Raw genomic sequence first — 22253 nt, 5'->3', positions numbered from 1 at the left:
AAATTTAATATGATCTCCATATTTAAATTTAAACCCGATAACCATAAATCTGATTCTGATGAATAAAAATAATCTTTCTAATTTTGTTGTTTGTTACTGTATATGATTGTTACATTTGTATTCTTATTATTATTATTATTATTACTTGGGTTTAATGAAAGAGTATTAATTTTGAAGAAATATTTTACCCTTTTATTTATAAGTATATCTTTTTAAGAAGATTCGCCCCTAAAAGCGGATTTTCTTGCTTGCGCAAACGCGAAGCGTAAAAGCTTGCCACTTTTATTGTTATTAGGTAATCAGGTTGATGAGTCAAACAGCACAAAAAAAAAAAAAATTAACCGCTGCAAACTTACCGTAAACAGTTGCCTTGGGAGCGTCTGGATGAGTCTCTATTAGACTATTGTAAAAAGACGGACCATGTTATTATTTTATTATTTATTATATATATATTATAATTATCATAATTATTGTTGTTATAATTATATATATTATTGTTATTATAATTATTGAATTATTCTACTTTTCATCTCTCTTTCTTTCTCTCTCCATTTAAATTATCTCATTATAATATCTCATACGAGAGAAAAAATAGAAACGGAAAAATATATAATGAAATATTCAATTTAATGTTTTATCAGACAATTCAGATATATTAATTATTTAATTCATATATTTAATTTGTTTTAAATTTGTAGAAGTTTTGCAAAATATGCCGTACGTAAACTTAAACGAGCATTTATACAATAGTAGTATATCTATAATCTGTAACGTTTAAAAAAAAAAAACACTTTAACTATCATAACAATTATGTACAAATTGTATCTATGTACTTTTTTAAAAACCACGACATTTAGAGTTTTATTAATCTCTTAGTCTTGCTACAATGACATTTCCCGAATGACGAACGCAAATTAAATTGAAAATAAAGTCATTCATACGCTAGTGACTTTCAGAAAAACACAGACATCATTCATATAAATTCTTTAGCGCGATAGTCGAAGTGTTAATAAAGTGATAAAATGTGAAGGAATGTATCACACATGAAACTAATGGTCGGTAAAATTGCGACGGCAACACCGTCACGAACATTGCGGAGTTTATTCGTTGGCGTGTTCCCGACCAAGCATAAATCATAACAGGACGTTCATCCGCGAAGACGATTGCTGGGCGGTTTTGCGTCAATTATTCTTGTAGCAACTGCGTCGCGCTTAAAAGCGGTTATTAAACTTTTCCTTCGTCGCACCTTATCACCACGCGTTCCATATTTTTTGCTGTCGGCCGCTATCAACAATGAAAGATGGCACAAACGAACAAAGTATATATTTTACGGAAATCGATTTTTCTTTAGGTGAGACATCACAACACATTATATAAAATTTTGACGCAGCACCTAATAGAAACCACGAGAATTTCCGTATATATTTATAGGGATAAAAAAAAATGAAAGATGTATTACTAGAGATCTCGTTTCCATGGAAATTTTAAACCAGATTTTATATGTTGCAGGCTTTTTATAAAATCAACCGTTTCATAAAATATCGAATCTTTTAAATCGGGTTTTTGTAAAAAGGCTGAAATTACAAAGTTTAAAAAAAAATATATATATATATATATATATATATATATATATATATATATATTGGATGATTGCATAAGTTCGTGCCCAATTTTCATAGATGGCATTAAGTTGCTGCATGGCGGAGTTCTATTGTTTTCGTGTGGTAATTGTTGCTTACACCGAATAGATGACGTTGTCTTATGTCAATTTAGCGTCAGACATTGTTCAGATAAGTCCATTTGTGCATAAGAGAAATCATTAAAAATGGAGAACGAAAGGTGCATTTGCGGCATGTAATGCTATATGAATTTCGGAAAAGCGTCAGTGTTGGGATTGCACAAAAAAATATTCAAAGCGTTTATTTGGACCGCGTTCCTGCTCTCCGAACAGCCAAAAAGTGGTTTGGCAGATTTCGAAATGGTGATTTCAACATGGAGGATCAACCCCGCTCTGAACGGCCTTCTGGCATTGATAATGACATTGTGCATGCCTTAGTGGAAAGAAACCCAAGGATTACAACTGAGGATATTGCTGAGAGGCTGAACATCGATAATTCAACCGCTTTTCGTCATTTAAAAAAGCTTGGAAACATTTCCAAGCTTGATACGTGGGTGCCGCGTCTCCTGACTGAAAGGAATAAGCTGCAGGAAAACTGCAGGAGTTGCAATGGGAAATTTTGCAGCACCCGCCATATTCTCCAGATATTGCGCCTTCAGATTTTTATCTGTTCCAGTCTTTGCAGAATAGTTTAAATGGCAAGAATCTCAATTCCGAGGAAGCTGTCGAAAACCACCTTACAAATTTTTTTCAAGAAAAACCAAGTTCTTTCTTGAAAAATGGAATCGACAAGCTTATAGATCGTTGGAAAACCATTGTAGAAAAGAATGGAGACTATATAATTGATTAATAAAAGTGTTATCTCTAAAATATAATCTATTGAAGTTTATATTTAAATCGGGCACGAACTTATGCAATCACCCAATATATAAGTATATAAATATATATGAAATATTGAATCACATTAAGGAACATTTAGTGAGAGCCCTGAATCACATGCGACAAGATTGTCGACGAAAAAGAAGAGAGGAATATTAAATCAACAGCCAAATCTCGTAGGCATTCCATATATACATATATGTATATATGGCGTATAGAGCCAAGTATAAGGTCGATATTTTTCATTTGCCTTTATTTTATCATCAAAAAGATGTGTTCCAAGGGGAAAACGCCAATCTCTGTGAGCATACTTCACAAATATTGTACAAGATTGAGACGCAACTGGGTATAAAAGTAAAGTAAAAACAAAGAACAAGAGATATACAAGATATTTTAACCTTAAGCTTCTCAAGCAACACGTTTTCAGTAACTTCCTCTAAAGAAAAAAGAAAAAGAAAAAAGAAAATTCTCTCATTATAAAAGAGGTTTTGTAAGAAAGAAATAGAAGAGGAAATGTATCGCGTCAATTGCATACGAATCAATTAAAGATAAAAATAAACCCTTCACAATACTTAGAAAAAAATCCTTAGAAAACGATGTTAATACACGCAAATGTAGCGAGATATAAAATATAGAGAGTTTAAACGGCGTTAAACCGGTATCTGTCACAATGATCGATACGAAACGATATCGAACGTATTTACGGATATTTACAACTACATGCCGCGCGATATTGACGACAGTCACTGACACAAAAGCCACCGAAAAATCTCTCGTCACGTATTCTGCTGCGGCCCGATATTGAAGGGCTAACGCGGACCGTAAAGAATTCTCGATGTTCCTTTGACTCGTGGTGGGTTTGTGGGGCTGCGTGGCAGCCGGAATCGGTTAAATATTAAATATCGACTGCCAGTTGCTCGTCATGCATACATTAATAAATTTCAAATTACACATATCGAGGTACGCGAGGAATTTCACCAGCGCCCATAGAGCGTTCATCATTGATACGTGTTTTTAGAACCTCGTTAATAATGAAGAGGCCGATAGAAATTGAGAACGATCTCATCGCTGCTCTAACGTAACAATTTTACGGTCGCAAATATTTCTTAACTTTATATTATGTTATCTGAACAACCGTAATAACAGCGGTCCTTTGTGTTAAACCTTGTATATTAGAAATGAAAGCTCAAAGCTTAATATTAAATTCTTCTTGGTAGGATACATGCAGTTATTATATCTTGTGCTTATTCATGTGTTTACGTAATTATCGGATAATATAATTGATTATTAAATTATATAATAATATAACGAATATTAAATTATATAAAAAAGAGAATATCAATAACTACAAAAGAATAGATGGGTTTTACATAATAATTATTTCTGATAATTTTTTAATTTACAAAAGTGTGATATTTCTCTCACTTTATTTATATCTATCCGATCTATTTGTACTCTCTCTCTCTCTCTTTCTCTCTCTCTCATTATACTAATATGTAAAAAAAAAAAAAAAAAAATTTAATTAAGTTAAATTTGTCACGAGAAATAAAATTATCCTCTCGTTCTATTTCGCGCGCAACCTTGTTATCATGTTTCTAGCGCTCGCTATGCTACAGAACAATCGCGGTAGGTAAACTGTGGACGAAACTTGACAAGAGGAGACAAAAGGATGTCTATCGTACTTTTCTTCGAAAGCTTCTGGATCCTTCTCTCTTGAGATATCTACGAGCTCCCTCACAATTTCAAACTCTCCATCGACCAAAACTGAATTAGCCAAACAAAATTTTCGTTGAAATCTCTAGAGTATTCACTCTAGGAGATGGTATTCAAAATACGCGAACCGTCTTTGTTGCGTGTTCGATAGGTGTTTTTTTAGAATAATATTATTAATTCAGCGTATATACATACATATGTATGTGTAGATGGCGTTTTTTTTTTTTTATATACGCGTACTAATGTACTAAAGAATTTTTTCTCTCACGATCAAATAAATTATTATAACAATTCGTTATGATTTTATTCGATGTTTTGCATTGTGCATGAATTTATACAATAACATGTGCGCATATTTCATTTACTGAAAAAATACGTATTTTTTTCGAAAAACGTTAATTGTATTATTTAAATATTTCTTTCTTACAAGATAGAATAAAATAAATTATAGATTTTTTTTTTAAATATGGAAATTCTCGTGTGTATGTATATAGAAGAAGAGGAAAATTGAAATCAATCTAAATTTAACGTAGCTCCATTTTTTGATGTTGACGAGAATCGCAACATCTGACACCGTTTGGAGTTATTCGCCGATTATTATAATTGGCATCTAAATAACAAGAAAGATAAGAAGAATTTATTGATATAAAAAAATTGCGCTATGTAAAGTGTCGTTATCAATATAAATTTGAATTTTAAAAAATTTCTTAAATTAAATAAATTATTGCAAAATTATAATATATACAATATATACAGGGTGACCCATTTTAACTTAGGCAGCCAAATAACTCGAAAAATAAGCACACTACGAAAAAATGTTTAGAATCAAAATTTTGTCATTTCGAGGGGGACGTACAATGACGTTAAAATGAGCCCCCCACCCCTTTCCCTGGGCGGTGAGGGGGGGCAAGTTTGAAATCTTAAATGGGAACCCCTATTTTTTATTGCATATTCGGAATCTTTGGCTAAAAACACATACAATTTGTCTGAAACATTTTTCTCGATTCATGATAGATGGCGCTGTAATCGACGAAATTCAATTTCTTCGATTTCTCTTACTGAGAACCCATGCTTACGATTCTGCAATAAATTAACAATAAAAATACCACGTTTTCATTGTTAATACTCGAAATTAGTCTTAAAACAAACTTCTCATTATTTTTTATTACTCATTAATTACTTCTCAAGAAACTGCTTTTAGCGTAACCTGCCCTTTAGGCAACTTGAATGGTGCAAAGTACCGAGATATTTTGGACTTTCCATCTGATGGAGTTCCTCTAAGTATCCCTCCAAAATTTTGTCCATTTAGTGCCAAAGTCACAAGTGTTTATGTATTTTTTTAACATTTGTACTCTGATAAAATTCTGGTAAAATGGCAAATTATACGCCTACAGAAGTAGTCGATATTCTTATAACCTTTGGCGAATGTGGTAGAAATTACAGACTTACTGCCCGTACTTATGCGGAGCGATTCCCAAATCGCCGCCATCCTACTGATCAACAAATTATAAACATTGAAAGGAGATCTCGTAATAATCCACTTCATCGCGAAAGGCGAAGGAATAGACTTCATAATAATAATGACCCTAGATTGCTCGCAGTTTTGGCTATGGTTCATCAAAATCCCCATAGTAAGAGAAATCGAAGAAATTGAATTTCGTCGATTACAGCGCCATCTATCATGAATCGAGAAAAATGTTTCAGACAAATTGTATGTGTTTTTAGCCAAAGATTCCGAATATGCAATAAAAAATAGGGGTTCCCATTTAAGATTTCAAACTTGCCCCCCCTCACCGCCCAGGGGAAGGGGTGGGGGGGCTCATTTTAACGTCATTGTACGTCCCCCTCGAAATGACAAAATTTTGATTCTAAACATTTTTTCGTAGTGTGCTTATTTTTCGAGTTATTTGGCTGCCTAAGTTAAAATGGGTCACCCTGTATATATATAATTATCTATTAATCCGTAAAATTTTATATATTTTCCAAATTCGATGTTTGTGACGTTTCTCTATCGAATTTCTCACCGAATTCCCATCATCTTCAGTTTATCTCTGTATTCGCGTAGTATCCGCGTAAATAGCGGTAATGTTAATCTCCGGTTAATGCTACGAGACTCCGACGCTGGAAGATGTCGAACAGGAATTTATCGATTCCTCAGTTCGAGTCTGTTCAAATAATAACAAAGCGGAAATTCGCCCTTTAAACTATTCCGTCGTAACGAGAGCGGAACATGTGAAAGAGAAGAGAGGAAAATAGAAACGATAGCAAATAGAAAGCGAGAGAGAAGAAGGTAGAGATAGAGATATATGTATATATACATGTGTATATATGTATAGAAAGAAAGAGAAAGAGAGAGAGAGAGAGAGAGAGCGCCGGTTATCACACAGGTAATTTATTGCAACCTTTCAGACAACTCGCTAATGCACCTGAAGGTACAAAATACTTGACCAGCTTCCTGTACATTGTTCAAATTCTAAGCTTACCGGAACGTAACAAAAGAGCCTATATTTTACAATCACAGCTTAATGCTTTATACAATAGAGTATATAATTTTTTACACAGAGCACATATACGTATATAATATGTTGCCAGAAGAGATCAATTAATAAATAACGATGTAAAATATTTTATAAATATTATAAAATAATTTTAATCAAATTAAATATTATGTATATAAAAAAAATTAAAGATTAAATATTATATATAAAAGAAATATATATATATATATATATATATACTTTTTTTTTAACTAAAAATGCGTATCACTTGCGAAATGTTTTAACAGTAGCATATTATACGGCTATAAATGAGGCGTGTTTGTTAATAATATTTTACTAGCTTCTTTAGTTCCTGTCGATGTAACTCGATTGTAGAGATTATTATTTTATTATTACAAGGCAATCTCTCTCTCTCTCTCTCTCTCTCTCTCTCTCTATTCTGCTGTATTTATTCCACTATTTACGTTTATAAGCGGTATAACTTCTATACGTGACAACAATATTAATTCAAAGACACAATAATGTAAATTTGACAGTCATATTCTATACGGAATCGGAAAAATTTTAAAAATTACGGTCGATCATCGTTCTTTTTTTTTACAATTTTACGTATTTGATCCTTTTATTAAATATAAAAATCAAACCTTCGTAGATTTCTATGGGTGATCAGAAACTTTGTAAATTTTCAGAATAATTTTTATCCCTCCACCGGTCGCGTTTTTAACAATCCGATTCAATATTCGCGAATAAGGCCACCGTGAATTTTGATCGATTCTCGATGAAATGAAAAAGCTTCTTGATGAATATTATTGTATTATCGGATAACGGGATGTCACCTCTAAGGGTGACACTTTGCTCCTCGTCAGGCGACCATCGCCACTTTCGGAAACTGCAGACCGATAAGCAGCACGTGAAATTTCTTGCTCGAGCTATTGGCTTTTATCGAGGAAGCCCGACTGCATATTCAATGTTCTTATCGGTCGCCGGTGTGTCTGCTTGCCAAGGATGAACACAAGACTTTTATACCGATAAAGAAACATAAAATATACGCATAACACTCTCTATTCATATCAAAAGATTCAAAGATATCGGAGAAAAATCGAAATATTGTATCTTCACGGTACAAAATAAAGGTATAAAAACTGCAGCACGTTGAGCTGATATTTCGAATCATTAGGTGCTAAACGAACTCTTTTAGTCTCGCTCAATGAAATTTTCTGATGCTGTATATAAAAGAATGGGAATGAGGTAAACTTCAACGATATCCTTTCGCCGGTCTTTGTACCTCCGAAATTGCACAACATTCTTTGGGAGTTCACCGAATAATATTGTACACGCGCTTCTCGCTATCCACGCTGAAAATGAAAAGAAGAAAAGAGAAAAAAAAATACGTTTTGCTCCGAACAAAAGCACTTTTTCATAATAATAAAAAAAAAAAAAGCGGAGACTGTACAACGAGACAATTAACAATACACTTCGAGCAACATTAAAGGAGCAACGCTTTATTCGACAAGTTAATAAGGACGTAAAACAATGCTTTACCCGAAAGCGAAGAAAAGAATTAATATAAAATTAAATAGGAAGAGAAGACAATTTACATTCAAAGAATTATATCCAAGAGTGGAAAATCTTCATCTAAATGGATTTAATTTCGCGTAAAAAAGTTTCATTTTCATATTTATTATATATACAAATTAGACAAATCAAAATGAATTTAAAATAATGCAATTATGTGGCATTACAAATTCTCAATCATTCCGAAATCAAAAAATTTCGGTTAATAAACTTTTATGAAGAGAGATTCTTGGATTTCCGAATCTCGATTCTAGTTTTCCACTTTGGTTATATTCGATATTAATATCCTTTTTGCGGTTTTGAGGTTGAATCGAACGTATCTGCATATGACGGGACAAGTAAACGGTACAACGTTGATAAGAGGAGCGGCGATGGAGATTTTAATTATTTTATGCGATATTCAGTACTTTCCTGAAATGCTGTTACTAATTCTGAAGCTGACGATAAAGTATTTTATGACCGACATTTCGCACAAATAAAGTTCCCGCAAGACGGCATTAAACACGAGTCATATATACATATAATGCTCGATATAATAAGCATTGAGTAATATTTTTTTTTCAAACTTTATTTTATTGATTTAAAAAAGAAACAAATAAAAAAACAACGTTATTAAAACTATATATTATTAACATAAAGTAACATAAAATATTAAAATATAAGAAATAAAGAAATAATATCATTTGCAAAAAATCTAAATAGAGTTGCATGCACTTTTTGTCGAATAATGAGACAGAGAGAGAAATATAAAACGTAACATGTATCATGTAGCCAGGATATATACCAGTTATATAAATATGAAACCGGAATTTTTATATAGAAAATACACGTTTATTGTATGAAAATGATAAAAAATATTTTATTCCAAGTATTGCCCATCGCTAGCTATACATTTTTCCCATCTCTCTGACAATTTGTGGATGCCACGCCAAAAAAACTGTTGCTCCTTTGAGGCAAACCAGTCATCGAGCCATTTTCGTACATTTTCGTAAGAAGTGAAGCGCTGCTCAGCGAGTGCGTGTCCCATCGATGCAAATAAGTAGTAATCGGATGGAGCCAAGTCTGGTGAGTAAGCCGCATGCGAAAGTATTTCCCAACTAAACGCCTCAATCGTTTCCTTGACCGGTTTTGCTGTGTGCGATGGTGCATTATCATGAAGCAAAATCACTTTGTGTTGCCTTTTTTGATATTCTGGTCGTTTTTCACGCAAAGCTTGATTCAAATCGAGTTGTTGTTGCGTTTGAGCGTCATCCTCATTCAACAATGTTTGCAATTCGCTGTCTTCAAACTTTTTCGGTGGTCTTCCACGTTCTTCGTTTCTCACGTCAAAATCGCCACTTTTGAATTTTTTAAACCACTCAAAGCACTGTGATTTACCAAGAGCATGCTCACCGTAAGCTTCGACGAGCATTCGATGCGATTCTGCAGCAGTTTTCTTCAAATGGTAACAGAAAATCAATGCTGTCCGCAAATCGTAGTTTCCAGGCACAAAATTCGACATGTTCAACGCTATTAAAAACTATGCTGTTGTATGAAACTTTAATTGTTGTGAGTTGAAAATCTTTATCAGATGTCAAAACAAGAAAATGACGCCAATGACGCGGTTTGACGGTAACTACATTGACAGCTAGGACCATCTATGAGCAAATTCCGGTTTCATATTTATATACTGGTAGATGCTCGCACGTGTGTTTGCATATAGATTTAAACGTACCACCATAAAAATTCCCGATTTACCCGATTAGCCGAGATTTTATAGAAGATTAAATCACACAATCCTTTTGCGCTGGTAACTATTAAAGCTTTATAAGGATTAAATCAGACTTCTTTCTCCCTCCCCCCCCCTTTCTCTCTCTCTTCCTTTCCGTTACGAAATCCGTCCTTAGCCAAATAAACTTTACGTTCGGTAATAATAGCCGTGTGTGATTGGTTTGCCGCTCACGTGCTGCAAATCGTAATCCCGAATTCCCACGACGACGATCGCAGAAGGAATTACCAATGTCACGTTGTCAAGCCGATCCAACGCGCCAAATTAGCTGGCCATTAAGTCGTCGTCAATTTACACGGCCCTAGCGCGACTGTTTCCCTTAATAACTACAATACTTGTCGCAATATGTATCGATACTATTTTTAATGAAATATATCAACATTAGATGTAGAAGTGTGCAATATATTTTAGATGAGAGTATTTTTTACTCATAAGCTCTTGAATGAATGCGAGTGGATTTTTCTTCGCTATTACAATATTTATTACTCGACGTTAAATATCGTTTTTGTTTCATGTAAGAAAAGAAAAAAAAAAGAAATTCTGAAAGACTCAAAAAATTCATGATAAAAATTAAAACTGAGGATATCCTGTATTCTAACTTACACTTTCGGTCTCTCTAACTTCTTCGATTAGAATGAGTCGTATTGCGAGTTTTAGAAAATATTCACATTGCCAAGCCCGAAAAAATATCTGATTTTTACAAATTTATGTACGAAAAAAAAAAAAAAAAAAAAAAATCCGTTTGCCATTTTTCTTCGCTCGGTATTGAACATAAAAGAAGCGGTCTAATGTCAGAAATGCCCACTCCAAGCTTATATGTAAATTGAGCACTCGACCGCGTGCGGGACGTTAATTGGAAGCGTGGCGGGAAAAAAAAAAAAAAAAAAACGATCGCACGAATACCCACGCGACAAACAAAAGGAGTGAAGTCAAGTGCTCTTACAACGCGTCCCGCAAGGAAATTCGATTTAAATGGTGATTCGTTAATCGAGTCACCGGATTGAGATAAGCCGGTAATTATCATCGCGAAAAAAAAAATATATTGTATATTTCCTGTTCTACATATATGATATAAGTCCCACGACAAAATAACAAATTCATGTTTCACTTGGCAAATAATTAGAAAAATAAAAAAAGAATAAAGATCGAATAAATCGCGCTAACTTATAATAGTTTAATGCTATTTTAGCATAATTTAACGTAATCGATAAAAATAAAGAGAGAAAAGAGAAGAGGGGAGAAGTGAAAGACAGTAAATCGCTGTTAATCGAACCAACATTCTATAATATAATTAATTATATCGCGCGAGTATAAGCGATATTTGTCAGGATTTTTTTATTCAAGCATTACGAGACAAATCGATAGCGGCCGTATACGATAACGGATATATCATTTTACTGCATCCACTTTTAATATTGATTAATAATATCGATAATATTGAATAAGTATGAATTTTTATTTATAAGTATTTATATAGATATCTATATACCAAAAGTAATACAGAACTAATAATGAGAGAGAGATAATTTTGTTATGCAAAAAATGAATCAAAAGTGAGCTAATTATTTTAGATAAATTAGCATTTCAAAATACTGAATCATTTCACACACATATTGTATTTATCTTCTCTGAAAGCTTTATAAATTAATTCGGTGTGTTCGCATAACAATAGCTCAATTAAAATTGTATTTTTTCAATGATAAATTTAATATTTTCGTCACATAAAAACCGTTTACAGCGATTACGATTTATGTATTATTGCGACGACACGAAACAATTAAAATTAAAAAGCATGCGCTCGCGATTGCTACCTTATATAAGTAAATATATGCGATGTCACGTTTTTACCTTCAAACTTATCTTGTTTGATCCAATCTTATGTCAATCATATTTCAATTGTCGCAATTAAACGCGATATCATTATTGTTCTTCGAAAAGTGTATCAGTATCTGAATTCATTAAAATTATAATTCGATATCGATTTCTTAATAATTATTATTGCTCGTTAAAACAATAAAGTTGAACTCAACGCGATTATTTCCCACAGACGGCATTCTCGACATCATTTCATCGATGTTTTTGCAGAACGCGTGTTTACCACCCCCACCCGTGAAAAAGAGAGCGAGGAGTAAAAGAGAAAAGGGGACAGATAGAGAATAAAGAGGAGCGACGTAAACACGAGGGGTTGCGAAAAATGCCAACTAGGTTACTCGTGACAACCCTCGGTAAGGCACGAATCGAATCGAAGGGCTTGAGCCCTTAAAACTTTCCTCCCCGAAACACGCGCATTTTCCTCGCATCCTTTCCTATCCGTTTCGCGTTTTCGCGGAATAACATGCGAATGATCTATCGCAGGACACGATTCGGTGATATAAAGAAATAATCTGATTAACTTACCCCCGGTGTAAAATACGTCAGAGACAATAACAACAATTGGACAATAGCAGACGAGACAATCACCAGCACCGGCACTAGCACCACCACCACCCACGCCGACGACGTCGATGATGACGATGCCGACGACGACGACGACGACGACGACGACGACGATGACGATAACAGGGCGGGATTATAATTTTACGCGCTCCACCGTTAACGAGCCGAGGACGTTTCCGTGGAGCAGCCGCGAGACGCCTCGACGACGCACACGCGTGAGAAACGGGCGCGACGTATCGTGGACGAGGTGCGCGCGTGCACCTCCTCTCTCTCTCTCTCTCTCTCTCTCTCTCTCTCTCTCTCTCTTTCTTTCTCGTCGGTCCCGACCGATTCGTGATCCGTAGGACACACCAGGATCGTGTATCGGAACGGAGTATCCGTACGATGACCGCGTTCCACGATTGGGACTTTGCGTCTCGAGGGTCGAGCGCCGCGACGCGCACGTCGACGACGGCGACGACGACGACGGCGAGGAGCGCACGACGAGTAAACGAGAACGACTCTTTCTCGCTACCACCCCACCGACACCGCCCTCGCGCCTTCACGCCACACACGGAGTGCGACGGGTAACGCGCCGTCGCGATGCCGCCTCGCCAATACGCATGCGCGCCTCCGCATGTGCAAGTATCTATATCCTTTGCGCGGGTTAGGTCCACTTTTCGGACTACGATAACAAACGATAGGGTGCGTCCTCACCCTTGCCTTAGATAAAGGACAGTTATCCTGTAAATCGTTGGGCGGAATAACGCTGCACGCACGAGTCGGTTTTTTTTTTTTAACTTCTCTAAGCTATTTATTTACCGCTGTATCGCTAACAATTATTATTATTTAGGAAAAAGATAAATGAAACCAAGTTTTGAGAAATTTGTTTTAAACATTTGATGTAAAGAGAGCAATTGTCTCTTATGTCTGGCCTCTTACAAAGAAATCATACGTGTTACTTGAAATTAGTGTAAATTGTTTCCATAAAAGCAGGAGGGTTAAAAAGAATCGAGAGAAATTTATTTATTTCTGTTTTGTATTCTATTAAAATGAATTATTGAAAGCGGCAATTAGTTTAATAGCATTTGAATTCATTTCTCTTCTCCATCTACTAATATCTCTTACACTCTGTACGATAATCTTTTATTAAATCCTTTAATAAAATAAAATGAAGCGATATCATTAAATTTCCATCTCCTTCATCTCCAAGACGAGATAAAAGGGAATTTCAATATAATATATCTTCATTATTAAAGAATTTAATTATTTAGATATTTTTAAAAATAATTGGAGTGAAAAAACAAATAATTCGTTAAACTAAATCTTTTTTCTCTATATGTTTTTATTTTTATTTCAACAATTAGAAATTGTATTGTAAAGATTAAATTTTCTTTTTCACTGTAAACGAGACGCTTCCGCAGAATATAAATGTCCGATGATCGAATCTTTAAGGAAAAATTGAAGAGAGAAACGAAGGAAGTCTATGTTTATTTTACAGTCTTTTATATTAGCTGTGTCTCCAATGGGATTAACTGATAAATAGACCTTGTAAAAGATTTATCGTAAATTGCAGATCAGTCGTGTCGGAAAATTGGTGGCAAATATGAATATGTAATTTGATTAGTGAGAGTCCGAAAGTACCGATTATATTGTACATTGCGACATTTCGATTCTTGCTTTATAATTATCGATGAAGGTATTACACACAAAAATATTTTTTTTTATTTGATAAAATTAAAAAAAAAAGGATATTTTTTTTTGTGTCTGCATATGTTAGATGCTATGTATAAAATTATCGATTTAAAACAATTATATATCGGCTAGGCTGTTTCTTATTTTTGTATAACAACATATATGTATATTACATAACACACATAATCACACGTTTCCCATTTGATGATTTGAATTTAATCTTTCATTTGTATAATTTTTAAATTTCTCAAGAATTTACTTTTAATTTCAAAGTTTAATAGAAACGTGATTTTTGCTTAATCATTGAAACAATTAATTGAATAAATTTTGGGAAATAGAGTATAATGGAAGTACATGCAAATATAACACATACACGCGCGCACACAGATTCGGAATACTTCAAGTTTTATTATAGGACGCGACATCGTCATCTTGTTTTCACAAATTCACGATCCTTTACATTAAAAGAGGGGACAAGACTAAGGGATCACGTAAAGAACTCTCTTTCCAGACAATGCAGATTCAATTAATGTTCCCTCCCGACGTGAGAAACTTTTCCAATCAAACTGGGTAGCGCGCCCTTTTTTTGCCCGCAGGATTTTTTTCTCGTCGAATGTCGAGACCAGGATCTTCATGCAATCGGATAGTAATTATGTCAGTATCAATTTTACAGTTTTCGACTTTCGTCCACTTCGCTTTACTCGTAGGAGCAGAACAATTGATGAAGGGTCAATAGCGCGAAGTCTCTTCTCTTTAAACAGATCAGACAGAGCGATCGAATTTCTCTACTTTACTTTTCCCAATATGAATTTTGTCGCAAAAACAAATAAGATGTAGCGTAAAACCCGTTGTATTTAATCGTGTTTATTTATAAACCTTTCTTTGCAATGCGTGTTATTACATATAATATATTGAATAATTTATAATTTTTTTCGTTTTATTTTTTACAGACTGTATATTTGTATATTATGTATTATTTATTTTATTATATGTATTATCTTTATTATATACCATATATTTATTGTATACTATATTATATTATAATCAAAAGATTAGAGTATTAAATAAAAGAGAATCGTGTGAAATGTCTTTCGTTTTATCGAGAAATAATATTTACGAATAAAAAAGATATTATGATACTTAAAATCGATAATTCCAGGCAGGCATCCTATGGCGTGTTACAGCAGAACTATACGGCTATACGGTACATTTACTTGGTGCATTTCATGTGAGCCAAGATGTACTTGCTTTCCTCCGCGTTCACATTAGATGTGTACACCTTTAAAAGCTGAGACTTCTTCACAAGAGTTTCTCTTTAAACTTTTCCGGAAATAAGAAAAGCAAAATCGCGTTTCGGAGAACGTGTCTGAGAATAACGACGTACACATGCAAATGCGTTGAATCGCGACTTTCTAGGTTTTTCGTCGCGCGATTTTCGCTCTTCGACAATTCCATTTTACGTTTAACAAAATTTTGAACGCGCGACGATTCAACGAAGTTAATTTGAAAAAGTTATATTTCAAAAGCGTCGACAGAACTCGTGGAGTCAGAAATCGCCCTCTTTCGACAAGAAATATTTCCTCGGCAAATGCTTCCTTTTCATTAGGGGTAAGCGCTGCTCTTTACGTGAAGCCCTGTTCCTTTTTTTTCTCTCTCTCTCTCTCGCGCCAACTATCGCTTTAATATCCATGGTCGCTTGGGTTCGTTTCCACGGCAGCCCGCGGCGATGGATCAAACTGTTTAACTCGCTCGAAAGGTTTGTGGAGTTACAGACCTTTCGTCGGTTCTTTTTTCGCGATACAATCATATGTCGAGATCGATGTTGCCTGCGATGTGATGTCTGCGCGTCCGGTGATGTGTTAATTAACCCGCGGAAAAATATCTACTTACTTATAACGATCTATCTGTACATTACGGTAATATACGGGTATTATCTATTTTCAATGTTTGTTGTACTATATGCATATGTTCAACTATATGTATAGAAGCGAATTGTTATCGAGTGCGTATTTCTTGTTATCATATAAACCCATACAGCACCGCAAGATTGCAACAACATTGCAACAACATTTTTCTGCAAGATTGCAACATTGCGGAAACATTGCGAAATGTTGTTGCAACGTTGTTATGATAATACAGCAACAGTAAAATGTCCGCTTACAGAAATATTGCAATATAATATTGCAGCAACATAGCAATATAATACATATGCAATAATGCTTTATGTATATTTATCGACATAATATCCTTAACATGTAAAGAAAATAATAAAAAATTAGGAATATAAGAGTCAGCATCTGGTGTGTATATAGATTTTCTGTATTATAATATAATAACGAAATTATAAAATGTAAATTTTTGGTTACACATTCGACTTCCTTCAGTGACAGAGAGTATCTAAGAGAAATAAGAAAAAACTCAATTTGCAATTGTGTAAATTTGCAATCTCTTTGTATCCGAAATATTCAGATATCCGGATGCAAAAAGATTGTGGCGGATTTACGCATGCAATAAATTTTTTCACATCTCTCTCGTCTTTATATAATCTCAAAATTTAAAATCTGAAGTATCTTTTTTGCATATTAGAAAATTATTATCAAATTTTTGATTTTATATAAGAATGGAAACTATTAAAAGAATTCTTAGTCCAATGTCTGAATCCCCCGTGTTGGGGTCATATCATACAACTTAAACTAATAAAAATAATTATTATATCTTTAATCTTATTAGCCGCTCTTTGTAAACTTTATATAATCACCGTGACTAAAAATTAAATGCGAAATAGATAGCGCAACATGCGCCGCATAACGGTAAACAAATGAACTAGCGATTATTGAATACTTCTTTTGGAATATTTTCGTAATGTTGCTGTAAGTTATATTGTAAAATAATGTCTTTGCAATATTTCTGCAACATTAAACTGCAATATGCAATATTGCAATGTAGCAGCAATGTTGTTGCAAGCTTTAGTGTTGTATGGGAAGCGATATAAATAGATTGTTTTAGAAATAAGAATATAATATTAATAATTCTTAATTATTATTAAATTAAATCGAAAGTGAAACACGATATTAGATCATAAAAAGCACACAATATATATTAATTTATTTTAATTCCCGATACTAAAGTTATTATAGAAAGTCACAATTTAGAAAGCCAAAAATAAAATCTTATTTAATATGTAAAACATTAATCCTATCTTTAAACGTTCATTCCAAGTGCATCTGTTTTGCAGCTGTTTCTTCGAAAGAATGATTTATATTTCGATTCTGCGCTGTTGATATTGCTCAGAATTTACGGAAGTAATGAGTAAATGGAGAAAATGATACTGAAATTGTGGTAAATGTACACACGGGAGCGTGATAAATTGATTCATTAGATAGATGCAGACTGACGTGTGATATATCTACCAGTCGGATAAATTTAACGTTGAATATGCCGACATTTGACATAAAACATATATACATGTGCACGTATTATATATGCCCCACGTGAAAACGTATAAACTTTATTATCGCCATGCGGGACAACTTTACAACGCGATATATTTGATCTTGTTGTTTTCATAGTTTTTGCCAAAATAATTTTGAAGTTACTCTTATATATGGTATTTTCTAGTTTTATTTACTAATATGTGCGAGTTTGTCAAGAAAAATATCGTAGCGTAATATTTGTGGCGACCGACAAATCTGATTCGCAAAAATTAAAAAAAGAAAGAAATGGAAGCGTCGATGGAAGCGGAAAGTCCCGTAAAATTCTCACTGGCGGAACGCGAGGCTGTTCTGGAGGTCTTAGAGGAATGCGCGGATTCATTAGTCGTTTATCGTAACACTCTGAGACAACAATCGGAGATGAGAAGTGACACCGCTAATTTTTACCCCAAAATCGAGTACGTCAAACGGATGTAATACAATAATGATAATAATAATAATAATAATAATAAACCAATATCATAACGGTCTCTCCTTGCATATCTATTTGCAGAATTTCGGAAACGTCAATTCTGCAGTCTCTTATCGGAAACTTCGCGGAGATGACGAATTCACGGATGGAAGCTGTGCGTGAAAAGCTTCAACGAGAGAGGTTGTGTTCATTTAGCCTGTCTGAAAGTATTGTATAAAACCGACATACTTGATAGTGGAGGATCCCCCTCGGGGGATAGATTATCCTCGAGTGAAAAGCGTTTCGAGATGAATTATATAATTACCAAATTAATAATTTGTAGAGAAATAAATATAAATAAATCCGTCTTTTTTTTTTTTTTTTTTTTTTTTTTTTTTTTTTTTTTTTTTTTGAATTTATATCATATCCAATTTCGCGTAAGATTTGAATCTTATAAACGTGATAAAGTACAGCGATTACGCTTGCCGTCTTACATTTATTATTTCTTGTTAGATATCATTACTCATATTTACTCCAATTGTATACGTTTGCGCTATTTAAATGTGTATTTATGTTTCATATTTACAACGTTTATTTTTTTAATTTTAATAAAAATTTTGATTAATTATATTTATAATTCATTCTCTCTCTCTCTCTCTCTCTCTCTCTCTCTTTCTATAATAAGATTATATAAAATATATATAAATATATTAGGTCTTCAAAATATATTACGCTGTATTTGAGAAAACTCTCAACTTATTATAATCTACTATTGCCAATTCATAAATCTAGTATGTAAATTCGACTATGAATAATATCCGTATATTTGGGTATTAAGAGATGTTAAATTGCAGTTTGTATGTGAGCGGTATAATACAAGAATTGAAGCGAGAAATTAGCGAACGCGGGACTATCGAGATATTGATCAAGGAAATAGAGAAAATCACATCGCGGGAGGAGCAGGAGCGTTTTTTATTGAAAGAGAATGAAAAAATGCAGACTATCATAGCGAAGTTACGAAAAACGATCGTCAATAAGAGAACGTCGAACGAGAAGAAGGAGGAAAGTTTAACAAAGAAGCTCACCTTAATACGGGTATAAATACAATATTTCGCATAAGACAAAGAAAAGTTTATATACTATATAGGATATATACGTATCGTACGTAATACAATAACGATAAATCATCAAGTTTTACTATTTAAGGAGGAAGAAGAAGCTACGTATTGGAGAATCAACTACGTCAAAAGAAAGAGAGGAATTAATAAATCTAATACATTTCGAGAATTCATGAATTTAACATTGCGCATACATACGAAACACTTTTAGCCTCTTAAAATATAAAATTAATAATTAATTTGTGAGTTGAAGTAAAGACCTGGCTGTGTAGAATTTTTATTGTTACTAGAAAATTTTTAGAGTACATAGACACTATAAAAAAAAATTAGTTTGTTATAAATAATATTTATGATTTTAAGATTAAATTATTCTACAGGTTAAATCTTTACTTTAACTCAAAAATTAATAATTAATAATAATTTTATATTTTAAGAATTTAAGAGGCTAAAAGTGCTTTGCACAATATCAAATTCGTGAATTTTGAAATTTATTAGATTTGTTGTCTTTTGACATAGCTGATCCGTCCAGTTCCTCCTTAACTGCTATTTATTATGTATTATATATAAGTGAGGCCACGCTGAACAAAATTGTGGACAAAATGTTCAGGATGAGAAGGAGAGACTAAAACTAATTAAGGATGTGGAAATGAGATACGTCCGAGCTTGGGAGACGTCACGTCGAGAGCAAAACGTACTGCGTTATAAATTAAAGATGGACGAACTGGAAAAGACTTTAAATAATTATTACGTACGCGAGAAAAACGAGAATTGCGTGAATAATGAATTGACACGTTATCTGACATGGCGTACAGCGGTGAGCGTAAATTTTTTTTCCCATTTTTTCCTCTTAAAATGCGTATTAGAAAAGTTTTAGATAAATTGTGTACTCAAATATTTAAGTCTTAAAAGGGTTCCTCGTTAAAATTAAAGCAAACGTTTAAGCCAGTGAATTCTTTAGCGAAAAAGCTGAAAATGTTGCGGAAAAAGATTCTTCTGGTGATTAGAGGGTTTTACGATTTCTTTTAACGAGTATGTTGACAGAAATTGAGCGTTTTTGCTCAACGTTAAGTAATTTAATCGAAATAAGTTTCATCGAGAAAATTTCAACTTTAGCACCCTTACATAGATAAGAAAAATATTTGCTTTGAATTTATACAGTTCATCGAGAAACGAATCGAGCAATGGCAGGAGAGGTATGATCGAGAGAAGAAAATGTATGAGAAAGAGATTCAAAAATTACGCAATGAGATAGAAGACGCTCGAAAATACTTGGAGCAGCTTACAACGGAGGTAATGATTAGAAAACTACGGCACGTTACGAGAAATATTTTCATTTCATTCCGGGGCGTCAGAAACGATACAGAAATGTAATTCAATTTGTATTTCGCCGCTCGTTATTTTTGGCCACCTCCACTATAAATCTTAATAAGGAGGATAAGGAGGATTTTCCGACTAGACAACAAGCACAATCGTAATCTTATTTTGTATTCTCTGTATGACCGTGCGTGCTTAATTTACTGCATCACACGTTTCTCGCTATAAGCCTATCGGCAATCGAGCTCGGGTTCGACCGAGTTTAAAGGGCGCGCTAAAGTTTTGTCGGGTGATCGATAATTCGCGTCAGGTTGAGACTTAGAAATGTCTCGATGATCATTATTAATAGCCGGTATTCGCGAATCCTAAGCCCCTGAGAGCCTTTCATATACGATACATTTTATATACATTTAAGCTAGGATTTACCCGTTGACCGAAAGTCTATATATACACAATACACATTATCTAATTCTCTCAGATTTTTTTTTTTTTATGTATAGCATGGGAGACGAAATATTTTTTTTCTAGCGCAACTGAGAGAGGAAACTCAATTACGAAAAGATTTTACTTCACATTTTTAACTTGCATTTAAAAAAAAGAAATTATATTTTAATACAAATTCTCTATAATTTCTAATAATATATTAATAAATTAATAATACTAATAATAATAATGATAAATTTTAAATCATGGATTTTATATAAATCTCACAAATTTTTATTATTAACCAAAAAACTAACAGATATTATTCATAAGCGGCAATTAATATGTTGTTTTACATTTTAAACTCATTAAACTCATGTAATATTCTATAATAATTTGTTTTTATTAATATGCCTCAATAATATCCGATTTTCTAAAAAATGTTGCTATTTATTCCTTGCTTTTAATCACATACACACACACACACACACACACATATACACAGATATATATATACATATATATGTATGTATTGTACAAAATTCATCTTCCTCATATTGTCTATATGAAGACTTACGACCATCATGTAAAAGAAAAGCTTCATATATTCTATGCTTACTTCTTCGGAGAAGAACAAGGAGTTCGAACAAGGAGTTTGACAAGATATGTCAGTAAACTCGCACTGAAATACGGTGTTTGTTACAGTACTGCAGCAATCAAGAATTTATCGACACATATCTCGCGGAGCAGGAGGCACTCGAAAAGCAAAAGGAACATGAGGATCACGTGCAACGTTGCACAATCAGGATCCAAGCTTGGTGGCGGGGCGTCATGGTGCGCCGGAAGTTGGGGCCGTATCGACCCGAGGAGAAAAAGAAGAAGCGGCCCGTTAAGACGAAGAAATAACTTCCCTTTCGGCTAAGTTACTCTTAAACATATCGCGTCGACTTTAATTTGTTCAATCTGACCGAACGAACTATTAATCTACAGAGCGATCTAACCAAGGTCACGGATGATTAACCGATTTAACATACCGTGTGTGTATGTGTGCGATAGTTTTAAGTCTTGAAATTTTAAGATAAATAGTTTCTAGTGTCGAACATCGGTGAACACATCGTAAGAAATTTATTAAGATTATTTTCATTTGTTCAGCAAACTCATCGATGAGTTTCTGGTAGAAAAAATGCGATTTCTTGCAAGCTATTTTCGTTTCTTGTCGAGAAAAATATTGATTCTACTGATTGAAACTAAAACATCGCGCAACAAAAGAAAAACAATATATTTTTAGCTTATTTCTTTCCGATTCGTATATTGCTATACGATCTTCGCGAAATCAATGTAAGTACAAACAAACG

The 22253-nt window shown here is 33.6% G+C and overlaps 2 protein-coding genes across 9 annotated transcripts in view; one reads left to right on the top strand and one right to left on the bottom strand.

Annotated features, from left to right (window-relative positions):
• Positions 1-22253, bottom strand: part of Nachra3 (nicotinic acetylcholine receptor alpha3 subunit) — an 86057-nt gene that overhangs the window by 58012 nt on the left and 5792 nt on the right. For 3 of the 8 annotated variants that reach the window (XR_011447578.1, XR_011447577.1, XM_070304477.1), the window contains exon 1: positions 12449-13322. The exons of 2 other annotated variants lie outside the window; for them this stretch is intronic. The gene's annotated coding sequence lies outside the window, so the exon portion shown is untranslated. Of the gene's footprint in view, positions 1-356; positions 400-12448; positions 13328-22253 lie in introns of those variants that run through there. 3 more of the 8 variants (XM_070304483.1, XM_070304482.1, XM_070304481.1) reach the window with 3 other exon arrangements.
• Positions 12246-21998, top strand: LOC138937861 (dynein regulatory complex protein 9). Its single transcript, XM_070304509.1, has 8 exons — positions 12246-12276; positions 12496-12614; positions 17875-18050; positions 18146-18244; positions 18898-19138; positions 19769-19975; positions 20320-20451; positions 21604-21998. Exons 1-8 carry the CDS (start codon positions 12246-12248, stop codon positions 21802-21804), a joined length of 1206 nt encoding a protein of 401 aa, XP_070160610.1. The 3' UTR covers positions 21805-21998.

Source organism: Polyergus mexicanus, unplaced genomic scaffold (assembly GCF_030449975.1).
Source record: "Polyergus mexicanus isolate NDT 795.1 unplaced genomic scaffold, iyPolMexi1.0 SCAF_11, whole genome shotgun sequence".
Taxonomy (NCBI): Eukaryota; Metazoa; Arthropoda; class Insecta; order Hymenoptera; family Formicidae; genus Polyergus; species Polyergus mexicanus.
The sequence above is the reverse complement of the archived record's forward strand: the minus strand, read 5'-3'. Positions and strand labels throughout refer to the sequence as shown.

What these genes read in the sequence shown, in the direction of transcription:
- LOC138937861 (XM_070304509.1), top strand. Translation starts at nt 12,246, where the DNA reads ATGCCAACTAGGTTACTCGTGACAACCCTCG. An exon ending in AATTTTTACCCCAAAATCGA is followed by an intron (nt 18,051 to 18,145) that starts GTACGTCAAACG and finishes ATCTATTTGCAG; the next exon opens with AATTTCGGAAACGTCAATTC. An exon ending in ATCTGACATGGCGTACAGCG is followed by an intron (nt 19,976 to 20,319) that starts GTGAGCGTAAAT and finishes GAATTTATACAG; the next exon opens with TTCATCGAGAAACGAATCGA.